This window comes from Dryas octopetala, chromosome 5, assembly GCF_963921425.1.
Source record: "Dryas octopetala chromosome 5, drDryOcto1.1, whole genome shotgun sequence".
NCBI classification, from domain to species: Eukaryota; Viridiplantae; Streptophyta; class Magnoliopsida; order Rosales; family Rosaceae; genus Dryas; species Dryas octopetala.
The window spans coordinates 22,064,877-22,087,286 of NC_141370.1; the positions used below are offsets into that span (position 1 = coordinate 22,064,877).

The following is a 22,410-nucleotide window of genomic DNA, read 5'->3' on the forward strand; positions in this document are numbered from 1 at the left end:
AATTGGTCTGCCTTCCTCATGTACAAGTATAACAGCTCTTTCCCTAAGCTCTAATTATTCAAAGGGAAAAGAAATAAAATTATGTTAAATCGAAAGTTTATAACCTTTTGTATGGACTGGAACAAGTTCGTACATAACTTAAGGGGGTGTTCCCAATTCAGATTTTAAAGGAGTTTAATGGATTTTAAAATTCATAGAATCTATCAAAATTCAAAGGAATTGGGTGAAATTCTTATGAAATTTGTTATGTGTAAAAAATGCATTCAAATCCAACCAAATCCATCTAAATCCATTAAAATCCTTCATTTAATGAAATGCATGACTTTTTGAGGACACCTGGATTTCATTGGAATCTAATAAAATCTGAGTTGGGGACACTTAAAATTCATTGGAATTCATTAAAATTTAAATTGAAGACACCTAGATTTCATTGGACTTTTAAAATCTAATGAAATCTAAGTTGGGACACCCCCCTAAATCTCTCTCAATCAAACTCTTAGTTTAACATCATTAGCAAACTCATTTATCTTGTTTTCACTTGGCCTTTTTTTTATGTTATTTTCACTTGGTTATGAATTTATCTTGCATAGAATGATCAATTGATCATCAGGTGCTTATTTAAAAAAAAACGGAATAAAGAAGACAATAACAGAAAATAAAAAAGAATGGATCATTTTGAGGTTTGGATAGGCAGATGAGAAGGGAGGCACAGTAGGTACACGTGGCAGATTTTAGAATCCCTTCCCACGTAAATTTAGCAATCTATCCTATTCCAAAGATTACCCAACCGAACAAACCAAACAACCACCAGATGGACAGAACCAACAAGGAAGAAACGGTGACCGAGTCAGGACCCGAATCCGGGTCCGACTGGGCCGAGTTGACCCACGAATGCCTGACCAACATCCTGGCTAGGCTGACCCTGGAGCACCGGTGGCGCGGGCCCATGCTCGTCTGCAAGTCATGGATGCACGCCTGCAAGGACCCCTCTCTCAACTCGGGCTTCGAACTCGAGCCTCAGTTCGAGTCGGCTCGCTGGTGGACCCCCGAGTTCGAGAGAAGGGTTGATTCCATGCTCCGATCTGTTGTAGATTGGAGTGATGGGTCGCTTAGAGAGATTCGCACCAGGCACTGCTCTAATCAGTCCCTCTCTTTCGTTGCTCAAAGGTATATAACACAAATTTTACTTCTTTTTTTTTTTTTTGGATTTTATTGTTATGCATGAGGACAATTCGGTTTTGCTTCATTTTCAATTTTAGTTGGATTTTCTGGAAGTGTTTGTGTGTGTCTGGTTTTGGTGGAGATTTGATTAGTTTTTCTTGTTTAATTTTGGTTTTGGATATTTTTGGCTTTTGATTGTCGTGGTGTTGGATTGGTTGGGTGATAAAACTGGTGTTTATCTTAGATGTTTTGGGCATAAAGTTCTGCTTTTGATTGTTGTATGTGAGCTCATGGTTTAGATTGAGCTTTGGTTTGGAAAGATTAGATCATTCAGGTTTGAATTATAATTGGGCTAGCCTAAATTGGTATACCATGCTTTCAGCATCTACGGTTGGCTGCTTTGTTTTAGATACAGTTCACATGGTGAAAGTGTATCTTTGCCAAATGTTACATTTTTAAGCTTCATTTCTTTTCATTATTTTTCAAGTTGAATGATGAAGTTGGATGTATTTCCCTTATAGCATTGCTAGCTTGGATTTCCGTAGATTGTTATTGGTTGATTGGAATTGAAATTGCCAAATTGATATGTGCTTGCACTTGTACTTTTTCAGGTGCCCGAACCTCGAGGTTCTTTCAATCAAGAGCTGCCCGAATGTAACTGATGCATCCATGGCTGACATAGCTTTTCGTTGCCCCATGATTAAGGAACTTGACATCAGCTATTGCCATGAAATATCTCATGAGTCCCACGTGTTGATTGGAAGGAATTGCCCAAATCTCAAAATCCTGAAACGGAATTCAATGAATTGGTTAGATCCTTCTGAACACGCTGGAGTTGTTCCTGATGAGTATTTAAAAACTTGCCCTCAAGATGGAAATTCAGAAGCTGCTGCAATTGGAAAGTCTATGCCTAATTTGGAGCACCTTGAACTTCGGTTCTCCAAAGTATCTGCAAAAGGCCTTGCTTTGATATCTGTTGGATGTCCCAGTCTTGAGTACTTGGATTTGTTTGGGTGTGTAAACTTGACTAGTCGGGACATTGAGAATGCAACATCTGATCTGAAGAATTTGAAGGAGATTAAAAAGCCTAAACTTAACAACCCCAGGTCAGTTTTCCATACTGAGAGGTATGGCCATTGGAGGTTGTATGACGAGAGATTTCAGACAGATGTTTTCAGAATTTAATCTGCTAAGCTTGGAAATAAAATATGCACGACTAAGTTGTGGTGGCCTGAACAATTGTGGAAAAATATATTGCATAGGCTGGTCTATAGAGATCTTTATAGGGATTCTGTATCTATTATTATTGCTTTTTAACTTCTAGTCATCCAAAACCATGTGCACGTGGTGCTACCAATAATCCAGCTTTTATGGTATTTGTATTGCTGTATTTTAATACCTTGTTTGTATTCAGTATCGTATTATAAGGTGAAGAAGTGTTAAACATGTATCCACTCTGAATTTGTTTTTGCATTTCTTTCTAGCTCCTACTTCGAAATAAGAATTTGCCCTTTATTCTCCTTAATGATGTTTTTTGTCACTGCATGTGCTTGTGTATTAATTCTAAGGGTTGTGAGGTTTTACTTATGTAGAAAAATTTAATTATGTTTGTTTATGACATGTGTACAAAGGCACAATTTTAGGGGATCATAGCCCATGTTATTTGTGTCCCATGCCGCCATGCGTCACCCTGTGGGGGCATGAATCTGTTTATGGAGGAGGGCATGGTCATGGACTGTAGCGACTTTGATTTTATTGTTTAAATCTGTGAATATTTTTTTTGAAACTGGTTTTTACTTCCTTCCCAGGTTACAGTTGGTACTGTACACTGGTGACTTGAGGAATTAGTCTGGTGAGATGGGCGTGGCCGTGTGGGAGTCTTATCGATCACTGAAAATGGGTACATGGCAATTGGCATAGCTGTGAAATATCACTGAATTTAGCTGGTTTTACAACACTATTGACTATTCAGCCAAATGCACATAGGCACAAGTGATGTTTAAGTAGAAGGAGATAAAAAAACTGGTTTGGGCAATGGATTGAAAAAAAGCCCTTTACCATCGAAAATTCTATCACAAAACTTCCACATCGAGTTCTAAATCATGCTTTTGCAGACTCACCACCCCCCCCCCAAAAGGCAATCAAAACAGAACAAAAATGAGCACTATTCCAACGGCAACATGCTTGACCACAGCCGGGAGGAATAAAGTGGGCAGTTTAAGTAGTACTGAGCATGCTGCACTACTATGGCTGGGCCGAGGGCGCTTAAGGTCAGAGGCACCACCATAAATTGCTTTTGCTTTCTGGAAAATCCTTAAATGATGAACTTCATGTATTTTCCCATACGTTCTTTGATGGCCTTTTCTACTTGATTTGGTCCTTATATCATATGTATCTGCAAGACATGGAATAATACGATTCGAAGAAAAGAATTAAATTATGGATCAATTTAGCTTTGGAGAGGAGTAAATGCAATTACCCTTAAATAACTGCTTCTCCTGCTTCAGATCTCCAGCTTTAGAGGTGAAAGTGTTTTCACATGCAGAAAGAACAACAAGGCACATAATGAAGAAGGACCATATTAGTAATTCTTTCCTCATGACCTCAATTGGGTTCTTAGTTCTAACTAATTTGTGAGTTTTCAGAGGTAGGTGTTTAGGAAAAGGACACTTGAAGAGTAATTTTCTCGTTCTCTGTTTATAAGCTAGTCAAAAGTAAGATTCTAGTAGTAGTAAAATATAAAAAAAATATCAGACCCGGCACATGTCTGGTTTTGCAATCTTGGAATGGAGAATTTATTCACAATGAATAAAGCAGGCAGACAAGGGCAGTTATGCGATTGGATGAGTTGTGTTTCGGAAATGCTAGTGAAAGGAGAGGGAAAAGAATAAAGGGTTTAGGCATATCAGCTCACTCTGTAAAGAAGCAAGCGAATGTTGTGCCTACATTTTTCTTGGAGAATCCCTCAAAAAGATGGCTTGCTTCTGTCTATGTACAGGTGCTTCAACGTACCACTGGTAAAGTCAAAAGTGATTAGGTTTAATGTTCCTAATGTTGACTCTTTCTTCGTTCTCCTCTGTATTCATTGTTAGGAGACTCCCCTACGACGCCTTTAACAATCTATATTCATTTTGAACATCGTGGTGAATTCATAAGGGAAAGAAAAAAGAGGAAAAAACTGCCTAACAAATTGGATTTAGAAATTCAGCTCAAGTTCCATATCCCATTATTCGTAAAACAAGCGTGATAAATTAGAATTTCAAAAACTTTGGAATTAGAATTTCTATGATGCAGCTATGCGTGCATGGTTGTTTCAATTTCTCCCTTCGGCGGCTATGAGGCGTAGTGCATGGTTGGTAATTGGTATTTGCATGGATTAAGACGGAAACAATAGCATCACAAACAGAATTAGCTAAATACGAATTGGGCTAGTTGGGCTGGTAGGGCCCATAATATTACAAACCCGTGCGTGTATAAAGAGATTTGGGAACGTGGGGTCCAGATCGCATCGATCCCCTTTCTCTCCTTCAAGGAAATTAAGGGGAATTCTGGAAATAAGTTGCGAGGGCAACTTAATTGCCAAGCAAAACATACATCAATTGGGTCACAAAAGTACTTGATCCATTAATTTTTCAATACAAGGTATATATGATAACACAATATCTATAAAATAAAGGTAATTTGATGATTTCAAACATCACACGCACTTGACGGATCCTAACCTATAAAAGAAAGAAACAGAGGGATGATAAACAAAGAAGATAAGCCACATGAAGAGAAGATATCTGACTTGGAATGGCTGCTGATGTTGTTTTGGCACGAGGTACTTTTGGAACTTTACGTATAATTTTCATGTGAATCCCAAGCTTCCGAGCTGTGTCAAAGTGAAACAAACTGGGCTCATCGTGATTTGCAGGTTGTGTCCCCTGCTGCCTTCTGTGACCAACAACCCTACTACGTGGACTCAGATTCAGGGCACTTTCATGAGCTGAACTTGGAAGAGATTGAGAGAGTAAAAGCAGAACAACAAGTGTCAGAGAGAGTACACATAATGATTTCATCTGAGTCATGTCTGCTAAGATAAAAAAAAGGAAGTTTGCTGGTGGATATATATTATGGGACGTTAAAGTTCAACGGCCTCGAGAGGTCCTTTTATGTTATCAGATATTGGTTAGTGGTTGGCTGCGGTGGTGGGTTATTGTGTTATTCGGCCCAAAGCTTGACTGAGATTGGACTCACCGACTCAGCTTGAGTACCTTGACAATTAAATAACTAATATAGTTCTCATAGAGTCATAGGATACATAATCAACACGCTGACTGGTCATAAAAAGTTTGACATCGTCGGCAAGAAAAGGAAGATGCCAAGAACCACTGAAAAGAAGACAACTAGTTCAACATAGTTACACAATAAAGAAAGAAAGAAAGAAAGGCTCAAGCCATCAAGTAAGAAGATATCTTCAAATAATATTTTATTATCAGTAATTTATGCGTGTCCAAAAGCCATATACTGGTCCTAGCTTACACGACATAAGATAGGCAAGTAAGGAAACTATTGATGATATCAGCACTTTCGCTCTTATCTTCTTTGAATTGCTGATTAATTAGATCCAAAACTAGAACAGTGTTCTTGAATATACTTACATTTTTTTAAGCAAAACCACGTAAGTGTTGCAATTGGGTTGAGAAATTGAACATGCACATGTCAGTGAAATCGGATTCATTAATAGTTCAAGTCATTAGAAGAATTGGGCCACATCACAGTTCTTAAAATAATATGCAAAGAGGAGGTCAGTGGAACAGCTTATCGAGGATTTCTGGTTTGAGCTTGTGGAATGACATAATTAGGCCCACGTGTTTTGCCAATTCACCTATGACTCGATCCATGTATAACACATATAGACCATTTCTGCTTTCCAAAAGTTCTAATGCTTTACGTGTGTGAACAACTGATGCAACCCATTCTTCGAAGAGCACTGCAATATGATTATGGTTAATTATTCCTCAGTTCTATATTGTATGCTTGGTCTCAGACCGCCTATTAACAGAAGTAAAAGAAAATGTTTTGCAAGTCACAAGATGTCTGTAAGGTCATTATATTTCCTCAATTTTTGGAACTGTTGAAATTCGGTCCAGATTTAAAAAGTTTTGTAAATATGAGTAGCAATTAAGAAACATACCGGTGTCAAAACCTTCATCATTTGACCATACTGATAAGTAATCGGATACCAAAAACTCAATAAGCTGGATCCTGTCATCCACATAAACAGATGAGAGAGGCTGGTTGTAAATTATTACAACATAGTCATATCAGAAAACTCATTTCACTAGAAAGATATGTCTACAGCAACAGTTTTAAGATTATTATAGCAACTTACCTACACCCTAGAGCAGTATGGCTAATTAGATTGCATAAAGATTGCATGTTTTTTAACATTGGTAAACACATTTTTTTCCACATAAGGCCATTTTGGTGTCAAACTAGCAACTCTAGAATTTGTCAAGAAGAGTAGGACAATCCACTACAAAGATATACAGTTTTAAATAATGCAACTGACTCTATGGAAGAAAGGATATGAACAGAGTGACAAAGAAGCAACTCTAGAACTTGTCAAGCAGGGTAGGACAATCCACTACAAAGATATGCAGTTTAAAATAAAGCAACTGACTCCACAATTTTCCAGACGCTATGGAATTATGGATGTGAACAAAGAGGGCAGGATTGCCTTTTTGTACAGGGAACTAATGAACCTCTAACAAATTCTGGCCACTCAAAAGAGGAAACTGAAACTTCCATTGTAATGCATTTTCTGTTCAAACTTCAGAAAGAAATCTCATGTTGAATGTTACTGGCAAGCAAATCAACAAAGGATTTCAGTTCCTAATGTATAACAATTATTAAAAATCTAATGAAAAAATTGGAGAGATAATCACAGTTGAGAATGTGTTTGTAGAGTCTTACAGTACGAACATGCATTGATGCATGCTTGTGAAAGCATTATCAAATGGATCTGAGAAAAGGAAATTTTCTGCAATAACAGAGATCCGCTGAGAAATTGAGAATAATGCACGGTGTCCAATGTAGGGATCACTTCCAAGCTTTCGGATCAAGTGTTGAACAAAGAACTGAGCATCAGAGTCGGAGTGTTTTGATGCTGGAACAAAAAATTAGTAATATAATCAGAGAAATGACAGATTAACAAAAAAGAAAAAGCATAATTGTATCCTGAGAAAAATAAATGATAGCATGCCACAATGCCATATGATTACCAGTGAAGGTCATCATAGGGTGACAAATGCAATTAGTTTGAATGAAGTTTAAATGTGCAAGACCATAATGCTGAGATTATTAACAGATCCTAACCACAAACAACGATTTACCATTTCCTTGCAAGGGGAAACACATCCTTTTAACCAAACGCGTGATTAAGCTGCTGATAATTCCTTCTATTAGTTCCACATTCTTTGCCATTGATAACAAATTCTTCAATGAAGCTTCAAGAAAAGGACAAAACGCATTTAGAAAATTATATACAGGTTGAGATGGCAGGTGATGGCAATATTTCAACCTCGAAAACGCAAAGAGAAACTTAAAGAAATAACAACAGGACATTCCTACATCATAGATCTACTGTACTTCCAACAATAAAACAATGATTCCTAATTTAGAAATTCGCTTTATTAATACTGCCCACATCCGAAATGAAGCTTGATGTATCTTCTGGAATCCAAGCAAAATTTTCCAGCAAGATTCTCGAGACCTTTATACTTGATATACAATTAGTTTTTCCTGTATTTTCTGCTACTAATAACCAACCATCCATATTCTTTCTTCTCTAGAGACGTATCTTTCAGCTTGACTATGAACAAAGGCCAATTTCCTTCAGGAACAACCATAATTCTGTTAAACATATTAAAGAATACAACTAAGGGATACGAAAAAATTCAGTACATTATTTCAGTGAGTCTACTCTTTAGATGGCATCACTTTTGTAATATTAAGGTAGTAGGTTGCAACACTCAAGAAACAAGCAGTTTTGCTTACCTAAAACAAAGTCTACAGCTTGGTGTGACCAATTCGAAAAATTAGCCTCCTCCACCTGAAATTCCAGTAAACGCAAGTTAAAACTAAAATATATGATTCCATATGCACCACAGCAACTCAATCCATAAAGTGATTATATCTTTGATTTTGAAAATAAAAAATGCAAAGTAATAAAGGTAAGCTGGATCTGACAGGAGAAATGGTTTCGCAAAGCTCCACCAGAAAATCAACTGAGGCCCTAAGCTGCTCAAATTCATCTTCACTGTTTGTGCCTGCACTAGTAAATACTAAATGCATCAAACAAATTTAACTCAACGAATTTAAGTCATAAGACAACTCTACCACTGAAATCAAGCCAATTGCATGCATATGCACCTGAAAAATGGTGCCTCTGGATTGAACCACTTGTTCTTCTTCTCCTTTCTTTAAAACGAACTGCAATTTTTTGCAATTGTTAAAATGAAGCGCATGACTAAGATTATGAGAAAGATAAAGAATAAAAAGATGGTGATGATGAGGAGGAGGATGAGGAACCGTGTCTGAGAAATCTGCGTCGCAAGACGTCATTGAATTTGCATTCAGAAGTTTCTGGAAGTCGCTTAGGGCTTATTTTCCCCAAATTATCGAAGAAATAACACTTGCAAGAAGCGCTTTGTGGAAACAAGTCGCACTGCGAAGCATCTGAAATCGAAAAGAAAAAAGAAGCTGTTGCAAATGAAGCATGTAAAGCAGAGAGAGAGAGAGAGAGAGAGAGAGAGAGAGAGAGAGAGAGAGAGAGAGATTTAAGTGATGAGGACCTTCAGCTTCGTTTAGATCTTGTCGGAGTCTCAACAGCTCTTGCTTTCGCTCCTTAGCCTGAAGCTCCACCAGCACAAACTCAGTAAATTATACTTGTTTTTGGTTCCGAAAGAAATATAATTACAAAAATTGTGAGGGTACGGCGTGCGTGTATGTGTGTGCGTGAGAGTCTGAGAGACCTTCCGCTTCCACCGGAGAGCGTCGGATTGATCAGAAGGAGGAGGCTGCTTTTGGAGAAACTTTGATCGGAGAAGAGAGATGGCTATGGCCACTCTTACCGACTCGTCCGCCCCCGAGTTTGCTGCTCGCTCTTGTTCGCTCCCTGACATTCTATTCTCACTCTCCGCCAAATATCGCGGGAAAATCTGCACAGATTCTTTCAAACAAAATAATATTTGAATTTATATGGCTACTAATCTGATCCGTAATCCCCCAACATGAGTCTCGATGCATTTCGAGATAGACTCATAACTTAGAGATAGACTCATAATTTATGGAAAATAACTTAGGTAAGTTATTTTCCATAACTTAATATCTTTTTCACCTTCTTTTTTTTTTTGGCCAAAATATCTTTCACCTTCAATTGTGAAAAACAAAAAACAAAAAAAACCCTCTGATAGGATGGTCTTATACATCAAATGGTAATGAAAGAAGTAGAATCAAACTTATAAGACCTTTGGGCTGAAAAATATATACACATTAAAACGTATGAAAATAACTTACTTGAATTCTGAACTGGCATTCGAGCTAATAAAAATGAGACACATCATTTTTTTATCGATTTGACAGTGCCGAGTGCTCGATAGTGTTTTTATTATAACTATCGAGGTGTTGCAACAAGCACTGATAACTTATAAGCACATATGCTAAGCTCTAGTTTTCCGATGTGAGACATTGCTCCACATTACTCTCAACATGCCCCAGCACATGTGGCGAGATTTTGAGCCTTACACGTGAACAAATTGTATTGGATGACGTGGGCGCATGTGTGGCCGTTGGTCCTTACACGCGCATAACCAAGCTTTGATACCATGATAGAATTAGAGCATCCAACTCAAAACCAATTAGCAATGGGTGGAGAGGCCCAAGACTTATAAGCACATATGCTAAGCTCTAGTTTTCCGATGTGGGACATTGCTCCACATTACTCTCAACACGCCCCCGCATGTGTGGCGAGATTTTGAGCCTTGCACGTGAACAAATTGTATTGAGTGACGTGGGAGCACGTGTGGCCATTGGGCCTTGCACGCGGATAACCAAGCTCTAATACCATGATAGAATTATAGCATAATGTTGAGAGTAATGTGAAGCAATGTCCCACATCAGAAAACTAGAGCTTAGCATATGTGCTTATAAGTCTTGAGCCTCTCCATCCATTGCCAATTGGTTTTGGGTTTGATGCTCTAATTCTATCATGATATCAGAGCTTGGTTATCCGCGTGCAAGGCCTAATGGCCACACGTGCTCTCACGTCACCCAATACAATTTGTTCACATGTAAGGCTCAAAATCTCGCCACACGTGCGGGGGCGTGTTGAGAGTAATGTGGAGCAATGTCCCACGTCGAAAAACTAGAGCTTAGCATATGTGCTTATAAGTCTTGGGTCTCTCCACCCATTGCCAATTGGTTTTGAATTGAATGCTCTAATTCTATCAGAAAGTTCACCCCCTATAGGACTATGCGCTCAACACTCAGCGATAGGACTATGCGCTCAGTGCATTCGGTGACTGAGAAGTTTCTCTCTAAACGTATTGAACCATCACCATATGTACATAGAATTCAGGATTGATAACCCCTTCATTTTTGGTCTAATTATTATTTTTGCTAGAATTACGGATCATGGATTAAGTAATAACTTTTTTCTAGTTTTAGTTTAACGAGTGAGGTTGATTTATACATTTTTTTTTTGCCGATAGGTCAATTTATACAATAAAAACTGCCCATACAAGGTCAATTTGAGGTTCATTCTGCTGGCAAAGCTTTTAGACAAGGATGTCATTACCAATGCAGATCGGTGATGACCTTCTGTTGCAGCTGAGGAAGAATCGATTTCTGTGTAACACTGCTTTACAATACGCGAATGGATATCCTCGTTAGCATCACATGCAAGAGAGAGAAAAAGAGGGGAGAGAGAGGAGGCAAGTCTTTCTCTTTGTCTCTCTCTTACATGTGATGCCACATCCCCTATAATGTGATGCCACATCCCCTCCCCTATAACAGGTATAGGCAAGTTATTCAGAGTGATAAAGAACAGTCAGCACATCTAGTTCTTAAAAATTAAAAATTGAAGGGCATGACATAATCTTAAAGCTCATTGAACAACAAGTGCAACATTTCCAGCTCATTGATATCTAGGAGAGCCAATCTTCCCCAGATTTAACACTTCAAGAGATCATAAATTATTTGAAAGAATAATACAACACACAAAAAGCACTTCGCATTTGATGGGCCCATAAAATAAATAGACTCGTGCCAAATTGCATAACATAGGGTATTCACAACAGAAAGTTAATAAATTAAAAGAATCATAAACATTCAGATGCAATCGAATGAATAAGCTCAAAACTAGCTCGATTTGCTTTAATGGTGGGAATATAAGGACATGGCATTTATGAACTAGCTAAGTTCAACAATGAACTAAATTACTCAGTCAAGAAAATAAAAATAATAAAACAAAACTAATCAAGTACAAAACAACTGAACCCCTCGAAGGGCCACTCACCTCGAGCAAATATGGCACATGTTTAGCCACACCCAAGAGCAAAATCCATGGCATTATGATTTGATTTCCCTCAATAAACACACTACTATGACCTCGGAAAATATACAACTCAAATAAATAAAAATACCTGTCCCGTCCTTGGCAGGTCCACCTTATCACATCTATTGTAAATTTGTAAAAGTCACTCACCTAAAAAAGAGCATGAAGGGGCATTGCAAAAAGGTGAAACAAAAGGACTAGAAGTTCACATGGTTACAGAAACTCAAGTGCTCTTGCAAAGATGTTCAAGGCTTTCTAGAGTAGACTCCGGCAGGCATCAATATCAGATGCTTGTGAATCCAACACACCTTGCCCAGATGGACTAGAACTAATAACCTGAAGTGCTGCATTGAATATAAGTTTCTGGAAGTAATCATCATCCACCTCCTTTAGGACCTCTTTCATCACCTTAAAATCCAAACCTCCAACCAAAATTAGTTTCCCCATAACTTCACCAAAATTAGTTGGTGCTTTTGGCAGATCAATGCCAACATCACTCAGCATAGATGCATACAGCAAACATCCAGTCCTTATGTCACTAACTGTAAGAAGCTCCTTAGAAAACAAATACTCAAGAAGCTTCACAAGTGGTTCAACACAGGGTGGACTCTTCTCTAATGCAAGGGAGATAGCTTCTTTGACAACCTCAGGGTGGTAAGCTGGAGCTTTTAGCTCCTCCACGCACAGTAATGCTTCATCTAAAAGTCGGACACTGAAATATTCCTCCAGAAGGGAGACTGTTTTTTTCCTAAGTTCATCTAGTTTCAACTTTGCAGCTGGAGCTTGTGGCTTTTCAGCAGGTGGTGATTTAGATGCAGCAGGAATAGGTCTAGCAGACACAGGTACTTGAGCTACAGGCTCTGCACCAAAACCATAGTTAGATGGGCGAGCAGGAGGGGCACCACTACCCTGCAATAAGGCACTAGGCCTGCCACTTGTAAGGCCACCACTACCCTGAGGTAACAGCCTTGGGTTCACTGATGTTGACTTTCCCATCAATGGCAACTGACCACGTCCAGCAGGCTGCATACCAGACCCATCACCCCTAGGCATTGACCGTGTCCTAGCCACCTCCCAATTGTCATTATCCATTCCAGGCATCCCAGGCATCTTCCTTGCTCCTGGCATTCCGGGCATTCCGGGCATTCCAGGCATCATACCCCCTAAACCAGGTCGGTTGTTGGGAAAGCCCCCAGGGCTTGTACTCCCTTGAGCTCCAGAAACAGGGCCACGACCACTTCTGATGCTTGCAGTAGCACCTGGACGCAATCCAAGATTTTTTTCTGCCTCTGTATGTATTTCAGTGATGGTTTTGGCTTTCACCTGCAACCAAAGTTCAAAATAAGATGATTAAAAGTTCAAATAATACCAATATCATAGCATGCCAGTTCAATGCAAATATTACAATAACCTACCTCTTCACGCCTGGGAACCCAGTTGTTGGCACGCAAATCAATTACATTACGAACCATGAACCTCAACCTTGGAGCCAATTGAGGGTTCGTTGTCAAATCCTTCAATCGGCTGAAGTACATATCGTTTATACGGCGTGATTTCGGGCTCTCATCAAGCTGCTTACCAATAGTTTGAAAAAATTGACATATGGCCTCCACATCTTCCTCAGCAGGACAAGATCTGTCATCAGGTCCTAAGAGCTCCTGTTTCACATAACAGATAATCATGAACAAGATATTTAAAAGTATTTTCTGAATGAGTAAAGGGTTAAAGAAGAGGGAAATCCAAGACGAACCGCAACAATGTGATGGACAATCTTTTCAGGTACCATCTTCTGCTTCAGAAGCTCTCCAATTAAACGAATGTTTCCCACAGTACGAATCTTGGCCAATCTTTCTTTATCCCTACGCTCTATCTCTTGTTCAGGGGCAGTCATCTGCCTCACTTCTTCCCTCAGTTTGTCAGCACCATCAAAAGCCTCCTGGCAGATATTCAAGAGGGCACGCTTGAAAGTGATCTCTTTTCCATCTGGTTCATCCGAGGGGAACCGGGGAAGCTTTTCATTAAGATCAAAACACAAAAGAGCATACATGGGGCAAAATGTAGGCTCCAGCACAGCCTTATCAAATATCAGTGAAATAACCCCCTAGAAATGCAAGATAAAATTGTGAGTCCAAATGAACACAGTAATAAAACAGAACCGGAAAAGCATATTACTAATAAGAAAATATCGGTAAAAGAAAAAAACAATGACCTCTAAGATATCAGCTGATGTAATGCCAGAGTCTATTAACTGCCCTTTAAGGAGATCAAACTTTTCTGGGGTCAGCTTGTTCAGTATACTGCATAGATAGCATAAAGTAAGTAGGCATCCAACACACTGTTTTGACAGCAATTAATTTGACAGACAAAAGATCACATACGATGACCACTGGGGAAGAAAAGGTAAACCCTAGATTATATGTATTGGAACAAAAGCAGTACTGAACAAAATCTACTAAATACACCAAGAATATTCATTTTCAACTATTATATTAATTTTAATAACTCAGGGCAGGTGACTTTGAAAAATAAATAAGTACAATTTAATAATACTGCAATTTATGGTCAGATTTCAGTCTACTCTAAATTTCAAAAAACTTTGCTCATTAAAATTACCAAGCAGCACAAAATGTGAACATTTATCAAAGCAGAGGCTAGTTTCCTCATTCATTATCAATTTCCAAGTTGCATTTCAATTTCAGGGTTAAACAGATAACAAAAAGGCTTTCAAGGCGCAAAGGTCATAGCAAAACTGGCAGGCAGTAAGAAAATAATGAACAAATAATACACTATGCTGACATATCATAATATATTACCCCTTCACAGTCTTCAACACACGGTCCTTATCAGATAGGGTACCACTTCTAGCTGACCATGGCACCTCAGCTTTGACTAAAGCGGGAGCAGGCCCTCCCTGAAATAAGGAGAAAACAGTGGTATCAGAAATAAAGGCCAGTCAACAATGCCCTTGTATGCAAGTACATAAGTAAAAAGATCACAATAGAATAGACGAGAAGAAATCTAATTTTTAGTAAGTGGTACATATTTAACCTACAGCCATTGAATAACACATATTATACTTCAACTATCATGGATTTTCAATTATCCATTCATGAAGTTACAAAAATGAATAATTGTACGGTAAAATATACATAACTATAATGGAAATCTTCAAAGAAATTTCAGCCAACATCACACCTACAAAATGAACATTCTTCGAAGAAAATCACAAGAGATAAGAACTCATGCACCAGCTTTAACAAAACAACAAACAATGCACATAGAAAGCCCAAGGCAATCAAGATCTTCTTGGGGAATTTGGACTTCAAAACTTCCAAACAACAGATAAAAATTGCTCAAAAGACTACATCCGCAATTTCCAATATGTTAGGCAAAGCCCAGTGCAATTGAAGTGCATGTAACTTAATCTGTATCACATGCTAAAGATTCCAGAAGCACATCACCTAAAACATATGTAACATTACAATGTATCACATTATAATAATGTAACAATACAGTCCCACTGAAATATGTAAAATTACAGTGACCAGCTTTGAAACCGTCAAAATATAAGACCAATAAGATATCAGCCTCATTACTGCTACAAATTTATTCCTCAAGTTAAAACTCAATTCAAAGATTGTTCAGTAAACTAATTCGAAAAGCCAGACTACAGAAAAGGAAAAATATATATAAAATCATATTGTTCTTATAGTATATTACCCCTTGGTTGGAAGATATTTGTGCCCTTGCAAATTGTGGCTGATTTGCTTCCTGCTGTCTGTAATCAAATCGATGCCCAGACTCTCTATTCTCTCGGAGAGCCTCCCATGACCGTTCCTCTCCAGAGGGAGGAACTGGTGCAGAACGGCCGCGCCAATCCCGACTGTCTGGCTCAGAATAACGACCCTGAGATTGATTTGGTGGCTGAATAGGGGACTAAAATAGTCATAAAGCACACAACCAAATATTATCAGATCAATTACTTCTAAACGGATATATCATTATCATTATAATCATCAATAAAAGGAATACAAACACTATAAATCACAATGCAAAAGAAAGAAACTTGAAATTTATCATCAACTTCAAAACCTTGAAAATACTAGTAATATTAGCTGGAGGAAAACTCACATTGCTTTCTACACGACCCCAGCTTTGATCATCCCCAAAAAATTCATTTTCGATTTCTTGTTTTACCTTTAGAATTTCATCAGGGACCTCAATAGCCTACAAAGAAGAGGTAAAATAATCCAAAATTCAGTGAAGTTCGGATGAGAATGAACTATCATTTTAGTTAACCATAAGAATTAGAGAATGATACAATCTTCTGACAATTTATATAATTAACCACACTAATACTTTTCCAATATCAAGTGGATCACAAAATGGAATACCTCTCTAAGCTGTAAGATCTGGTCTCTGGTGTACTTCACGCGCTCACGACCCTCAAACCGCGAGTCTCCAGCCTGTCGCAGAAAGAGTTTAGGGAGTTTGACCACCATATAGTTCAATGATGTAAATATGCAAAACAGACACCAAAGCTAAAGAGATCATCAATGCACTCCAAGTCCATAAGCATCAACACGATACCAATACAAATACTCAAAAGTGTTGAGTGTCTGCCACACCCATAAATATGAAAACATCCCATAGTAAAGGCGATGAATATATTCAGGACAAAATAAAAAATACAACAAATATATAATCCCTCCCCAATGAACTTCAACCTTCATTGCAGACAACCACAAGCTACGACTAGCAAAATAGCCAACTCCCAACTGTGCAGCATGGATGAATGGCTCATTTGACTGCAACCACCACAGAATCCTTTAACCAGGTGCTACAATATTTGTAGGTCCTTTATGGGCAATCTATAACTCACTGCTCGCCCACCTAAAGCCTACATATAGCTGTTCGTCCATATTTACGGCAGGTACACACATACTAAGTGCACCGCCAAGAATTAGGACATCAACTTCTTAAAATATTTACAAGAATAGCTCTTTGTGATACAGAAAAAGATTCCATTAACTCAACAGTTGTTTTCCATAAGCTAATACTAATAACAAAGGTAGAAATCAGGCCAATTCATTCCCAAAATCCCACAGATAAAAATCTGTAAATCAAATAAAAGAAGCAAGCTTGAACCCAATAATTTTAGAATTAACATACCCATTTAAGCTTTGAGCCTTTAACACACAAACACACAGGGGCACAATTTCTTTTTAATGGGGGGAGGGTGGCAAAAATCATTTAACAAATAATAGTAAGCTAAGTATCATTCAAAATTGATATAAAAATATCTAAACCACGTATTAACCCATTAAAGGACCACTTATCTCAGAGAACGCATCCTTGGTTGCCCAAAATCCAATACAAGGAACAAAGTTAAGCTTTCTTAATATTCATCCAAATAAAATAAACCAAAGAAATTACAAATTAGAATCCACAAGCAGTATAACAGGGAGCAAGCATCAAACAAAAAGCACATATCTTTGTAATGCAAACAAACCACAAATATAGAGACATATATAATACAAATATAGGGCGAAAGCCCAGATCCAAAGAAAGCTGGGAGATTTGAGATGTATACCTTAATAGAGAAATTAGGGGGAGCACCACCATGGGGACGCAAGAGAGGGAGATCAGAGGAAAAGGAACCAAAAGCGAAAGCAGACGATGAAGAAGACAACGGGGCAGAAGAGGAGTCGAAGCGAGGACCAAGGAGTCTACCACGACCGCCACCAGGTCTCAAGCTCAACACCGTCTGATCAGCCTGCTGCATACCTCGATCTTAATCTCCTGAAAGAATCTCCGCCGTTGGATCAAATAATAAAGACAGAAAACAACAAAAAGACTCAGCGAAACGAGCCGCTGAATCCGATTGAATTGGATTTATAAAGAGAAGGAGATAGATTCCGAGTGTGGTTGGGTTTTCTCTCTTCTAAGGGAAATAGAAGAGAGAGCTCAGAAGAGAGAAAGAGAAAGAAGTGTCCGTGGGGCGGTGGGAAGAGGCTAAAAAAACCCTTCCTTGGTGAAGTGAGAGAGACTGTGTGCGCGTTGGAATTGGATTGCTTCTTGTTTTTTTTTTTTTGGTCATGATTTTGGGTTTGAGTTTTTTTTTTTGGATGTCTGGGGAGTGTGATTATCTTGTCGTCCACTTGTCGTCCCTAGGATTATGTCACGTGAGTTGCATACAATTTATTTGGATTGATGAATGTTGCCTTTGCGTTCTGTCCAAACTGCGTTGTGCACTGCGTTTTTGGGGTGCTCTCCACTTCTGTCTGGTATGATCGCCAAATTACTTAACATGATTTAAAAAAAAAAATTTACTTAACATAGCTAATAAAAAATACTTAAATATGTGCTTTTATTGAATTTCTACCTTCCCAATTTTCTAACTTTAATTCGCTTTTACCCTTATAAAAACCAAAACACACACAAATTCTCACTAAAAACGGGACTATAAAGTTTGAAAAAAAATTATAGATTAAAGAGGGATAAAAAATTAACAAGAGATAAAAGAGTAATCACACCAAACACCAATCCTAATATGCATAATCACCCTCTCATATGGCATTAAGGCAATTGGTTGTTGTGCGAAGGTTAATCTAGTGGGTGCAAATGTGCAATGGTTTTGGCTCTTTCACTAGGTGAATTTATGCAAAAGACATTCATGAACCATCAGTGTAGTACTTTATTTTATACTTACAAATCCTGATATAAATCTAAATTATTAACAATATCATCATTTGCTTAATAAATAAAGCAAATAAACATTAGTATAGATATATCATAAAATAATTTTTCTTTTCCGTATTAGGAGATCAAGCATTTCTAGATGATCGAGGCCCACAGTGGATGAGAAGCAAAAATCTCTCGACACAATCCTTCCTTTATATATACTAGGTACAATTTTGAACGAATCAAAATTATAAACACTTAAAATGTCTTGAGTTAACAAATAAAATATTAACATGTGATTCAATAATAAATTAATAATCAAATATAATTTATCTAACATTGGTAATACTTTAATATATCAACTTAGTGAATCAATAGAATATCCAATAGATATTATCCAACCCATATAGCAAAAAATTGTGCCATAAAAGTGGCTACTCCAACGGATGATGTAAGTGCATCTTTTTACTGTAAATTTATCATATTCTCTTCAACGTTTTATTTGCGGTTCACTTATTTTAAATTAATAAAACTAAATAATTATGTTTTTTTTAGAGCGTCTTCTATACTTTTTTTATATTTTTTTTCAAAAATGAGGATAAGTTTAGGAAAGAAATTAAATATGAGAGAAGAGTTCTCTAATGCTAAAGTTGAAATTTCATTGGATCATATAAAATTTTAGATTTGAAAAGAGTTTAGAGAGCCTCATTCATTTAACTTGATTTAGAAAAATCCAATTTTGAAGAGATTTTAGGAATTGATTAGAGTTGTGTTTTATTTTATTTTTCCTTAAATTTAAATTTAAGGAGAGATTTTGAATGACAAATTATGTTTAAGTGCCACTTGAATGACAGTTTTCCCTAACAATTTTCTTAATCTCCAATTATGAAAAAACGAAAGAAATTTGCCTGATCTCCAAGGAGATGATCTAAAAAAATGCTTATGTGTAGAAGCCTCTTAGAGCATCCACCAGCCCACGTGTAATCAAACCCGGCAACAACCTGCCACCTCATCAGCAATCCGCCCTTTGCTTTTGTCCACGTGGATCCCCATTTCAGGCCCCAGCGATATTCTCGAAGACACCCACCGTGACGTATACCATCGACGCACACACCAATTCCATCCAATAAAGCGATGGTACCCAAGTAATTTTGATATAATTCAGGCCCAGGTTGCCAACTTGTTTTCCCTCCCAGCCTCTAGAACCCAAAAGAACTCTCCAGTACAACCTCGTACCTCCTATTTTCTCACCGTGTCTCTCAATTCGCCTCGAACTCTCTGTTGTTTCACTATAAATCCCGAGCCCCTGTACCAAACCCACCTCAGATTTCTACACAAAAAGCGCTAAAACGTTCTTTCAAGCTCTAAACCAACCGTTTTGTACTCTGCTAAAGTTTCTTATTTCTTTCTGTCCCAATTTTGTTGGTGAATTTTGAGCTTCAATTGCTTCAATGGCGGCTAAGACTGAAGGCAAGGCCATAGGCATCGACCTTGGCACCACCTACAGCTGCGTGGGGGTGTGGCAAAACGACCGCGTGGAGATCATCGCCAATGACCAAGGGAACCGCACCACTCCATCCTACGTGGCCTTCACCGACACCGAGCGACTGATCGGCGATGCAGCCAAAAACCAAGTAGCCATGAACCCACTGAACACCGTCTTCGACGCGAAGCGTCTGATAGGCCGGAGATTCTCCGACCCATCCGTCCAAAGCGACATGAAGCTCTGGCCCTTCAAGGTGATTCCGGGTCCCGGCGACAAGCCCATGATCGTGGTGAACTACAAAGGCGAAGAGAAGCAGTTCTCAGCCGAAGAGATCTCATCAATGGTGCTGATAAAGATGAGGGAGATCGCGGAGGCTTATTTGGGTCAGTCGATAAACAACGCTGTGGTGACTGTCCCTGCTTATTTCAACGACTCGCAAAGACAGGCCACCAAGGACGCGGGTGTGATTGCTGGGCTCAACGTCATGCGAATTATCAACGAGCCCACAGCCGCTGCTATTGCTTATGGTTTGGACAAGAAGGCTTCAAGAAAAGGTGAGCAAAACGTGCTTATTTTCGATCTTGGCGGTGGTACTTTTGATGTTTCACTTTTGACGATTGAGGAGGGGATATTTGAGGTCAAGGCCACGGCGGGTGATACTCATCTGGGTGGTGAAGATTTTGATAATCGAATGGTCAATCACTTTGCGGCCGAGTTCAAGAGGAAGCATAAGAAGGATATTAGTGGGAATCCTCGAGCTTTGAGAAGGTTGAGGACTGCGTGTGAGAGGGCTAAGAGGACTCTGTCTTCGACCTCTCAGACCACCATTGAGATCGATTCTTTGTACGAAGGGATTGATTTCTATGCCACCATTACGAGGGCCAGGTTCGAGGAGTTGTGTATGGATTTGTTCAGGAAGTGTATGGAGCCGGTGGAGAAGTGTTTGAGGGATGCCAAGATGGATAAGTCTCAGATTCATGACGTGGTTTTGGTTGGTGGGTCGACGAGGATTCCCAAAGTTCAGCAACTTTTGCAGGACCTTTTCAATGGGAAGGAGCTCTGTAAGAGTATAAACCCTGATGAAGCTGTTGCTTATGGTGCTGCGGTTCAGGCTGCGATTTTGACTGGTGAAGGTGATCAGAAGGTGCAGGACTTGTTGTTGCTCGACGTCACGCCACTTAGTCTTGGGCTTGAAACTGCCGGTGGTGTTATGACGACCTTGATTCCAAGGAACACAACCATTCCAACCAAGAAGGAGCAGATTTTCTCTACCTATTCTGATAATCAACCTGGGGTTTTGATCCAAGTGTACGAAGGAGAGCGAGCAAGAACCAAGGACAACAATCTTTTGGGGAAGTTTGAGCTCACTGGCATTCCTCCAGCTCCTAGAGGTGTACCCCAAATCAACGTGTGCTTTGATATCGACGCAAACGGCATTTTGAATGTCTCTGCTGAGGACAAGACTGCTGGGGTGAAGAACAAGATCACGATCACCAACGACAAGGGAAGGCTGAGCAAGGAAGATATAGAGAAGATGGTGCAAGATGCAGAGAGGTACAAGGCAGAGGACGAGGACGTGAAGAAGAAGGTGGAAGCCAAGAATGCGTTGGAGAACTACGCTTACAACATGAGGAACACGGTCAAAGACGACAAGTTTGCTGGCAAATTGGATCCTTCGGAGAAGCAGAAGATCGAGAAGGCTGTAGATGAGACCATAGAGTGGTTGGAGGGGAACCAGTTGGCTGAGGTTGATGAGTTGGAAGACAAGCTCAAAGAGTTGGAGGGGATCTGCAATCCTATCATTGCTAAGATGTACCAAGGTGGTGCTGGTGGTGGTATGCCTATGGGGGGTGACATGCCCAATGGTGCTTCTACTGGCTCTGCCAGTGGACCTGGCCCAAAGATTGAAGAGGTTGATTAAGCTGCTTCAGTTTGGAAATGTGGAGTTGGGTTGCTCTGTTTTCTTTGTTTTTGTTGGGTCCGTCAGTGTATGCCCTGTTTTGGGTTTTAGCTTGTAAACATGGTTTTTTGTTTGTGTTTTAAGACTTAAAAGCTATGTCGCAGTATGTAATTCAGAGTTTCAGTTGTTTTAGTAACAAGTTTTTCTTCCTCGAAAATTAATGTGCAAACAATGTCAATGATCTAACAATGATGATAATAATGAAAGATGCTTTTGGCAATGGGCAGAGATGACAATCAATTGATAAGAAAATTATGATTCTTTTTTTTTTTTCTTTTTTTTGCTAATGAAAATTATGTTGCATTTGATGTTTCAGTTTTTATGATGATTCTAAGTTGTGTTCATCAAAATTCATCAAAACAAAAATCTAAAATCAATTATTTAAATATAATGAGAACATAATAATTAGTAAATATCCTAACTTTCCTTTGCAAATTTGAGGATTTGATTTTAAGCTCAGATGGATCATGGATGCAACATTGGTTGATTGGTTGCTAGCCATTTTGAAACTTACTT

General features: G+C 38.8%; 4 protein-coding genes and 1 non-coding gene across 7 annotated transcripts; 2 read left to right on the top strand and 3 right to left on the bottom strand.

The window, feature by feature from the left end:
• Positions 1 to 758: 758 nt before the first annotated feature.
• Positions 759 to 2,686, top strand: LOC147285813 (RNI-like superfamily protein). The gene is made up of 2 exons (XM_086244694.1): positions 759 to 1,167; positions 1,773 to 2,686. The coding sequence occupies exons 1-2, from the start codon at positions 812 to 814 to the stop codon at positions 2,344 to 2,346; spliced, it is 930 nt and encodes a 309-aa protein (XP_086100820.1). The 5' UTR covers positions 759 to 811; the 3' UTR covers positions 2,347 to 2,686.
• A 2,074-nt stretch (positions 2,687 to 4,760) lies between these two features.
• MPS1 (multipolar spindle 1) lies at positions 4,761 to 9,418 on the bottom strand. Of its 2 annotated transcripts, none has more exons than XM_086244724.1 (10): positions 9,183 to 9,418; positions 9,003 to 9,060; positions 8,740 to 8,886; positions 8,581 to 8,640; positions 8,425 to 8,477; positions 8,206 to 8,260; positions 7,542 to 7,655; positions 7,123 to 7,315; positions 6,341 to 6,411; positions 4,761 to 6,136 (listed from the first exon to the last, which is right to left on the bottom strand). In XM_086244724.1, the coding sequence occupies exons 1-10, from the start codon at positions 9,330 to 9,332 to the stop codon at positions 5,952 to 5,954; spliced, it is 1,086 nt and encodes a 361-aa protein (XP_086100850.1). In that variant the 5' UTR covers positions 9,333 to 9,418; the 3' UTR covers positions 4,761 to 5,951. The 2 variants fall into 2 exon arrangements, with proteins under 2 accessions (XP_086100850.1, XP_086100849.1); XM_086244723.1 differs by having other exon boundaries at positions 8,398 to 8,477.
• Positions 9,419 to 11,557: 2,139 nt separating this feature from the next.
• On the bottom strand, positions 11,558 to 17,841 carry LOC147285815 (eukaryotic translation initiation factor-like). 2 transcript variants are annotated; one of them, XM_086244375.1, is made up of 9 exons: positions 17,358 to 17,841; positions 16,159 to 16,230; positions 15,896 to 15,991; positions 15,485 to 15,688; positions 14,578 to 14,675; positions 13,974 to 14,061; positions 13,515 to 13,865; positions 13,180 to 13,422; positions 11,558 to 13,087 (listed from the first exon to the last, which is right to left on the bottom strand). In XM_086244375.1, the coding sequence occupies exons 1-9, from the start codon at positions 17,547 to 17,549 to the stop codon at positions 12,020 to 12,022; spliced, it is 2,412 nt and encodes an 803-aa protein (XP_086100501.1). In that variant the 5' UTR covers positions 17,550 to 17,841; the 3' UTR covers positions 11,558 to 12,019. The 2 variants fall into 2 exon arrangements, with proteins under 2 accessions (XP_086100501.1, XP_086100500.1); XM_086244374.1 differs by having other exon boundaries at positions 15,485 to 15,700; positions 17,358 to 17,840.
• Positions 16,608 to 16,712, bottom strand: LOC147285816 (small nucleolar RNA snoR103). The gene has a single exon (XR_015122737.1). It is a non-coding gene; the product is annotated as a small nucleolar RNA snoR103 (small nucleolar RNA).
• A 2,013-nt stretch (positions 17,842 to 19,854) lies between the features above and the next one.
• LOC147285817 (heat shock 70 kDa protein-like) lies at positions 19,855 to 21,908 on the top strand. The gene has a single exon (XM_086244558.1). It carries the CDS (start codon positions 19,900 to 19,902, stop codon positions 21,853 to 21,855), a length of 1,956 nt encoding a protein of 651 aa, XP_086100684.1. The 5' UTR covers positions 19,855 to 19,899; the 3' UTR covers positions 21,856 to 21,908.
• Positions 21,909 to 22,410: the final 502 nt, after the last annotated feature.

Bases quoted from the DNA above. Each gene is read 5' to 3' on its own strand.
- MPS1 (XM_086244723.1), bottom strand. From the start codon at position 9,332: ATGTCAGGGAGCGAACAAGAGCGAGCAGCAAACTCGGGGGCGGACGAG. The intron at 8,478-8,580 runs GTGCATATGCAT...TTACTAGTGCAG, and splicing joins CCAGAGGCACCATTTTTCAG to GCACAAACAGTGAAGATGAA. The intron at 6,137-6,340 runs GTATGTTTCTTA...ATCATATTGCAG, and splicing joins TGATGAAGGTTTTGACACCG to TGCTCTTCGAAGAATGGGTT.
- LOC147285813 (XM_086244694.1), top strand. From the start codon at position 812: ATGGACAGAACCAACAAGGAAGAAACGGTGACCGAGTCAGGACCCGAA. The intron at 1,168-1,772 runs GTATATAACACA...GTACTTTTTCAG, and splicing joins CTCTCTTTCGTTGCTCAAAG to GTGCCCGAACCTCGAGGTTC.
- LOC147285817 (XM_086244558.1), top strand. From the start codon at position 19,900: ATGGCGGCTAAGACTGAAGGCAAGGCCATAGGCATCGACCTTGGCACC.
- LOC147285815 (XM_086244374.1), bottom strand. From the start codon at position 17,549: ATGCAGCAGGCTGATCAGACGGTGTTGAGCTTGAGACCTGGTGGCGGT. The intron at 15,992-16,158 runs GTATTCCATTTT...TCTTCTTTGTAG, and splicing joins AGATCTTACAGCTTAGAGAG to GCTATTGAGGTCCCTGATGA. The intron at 14,676-15,484 runs GTAATATACTAT...TCCTTATTTCAG, and splicing joins AAATATCTTCCAACCAAGGG to GGAGGGCCTGCTCCCGCTTT.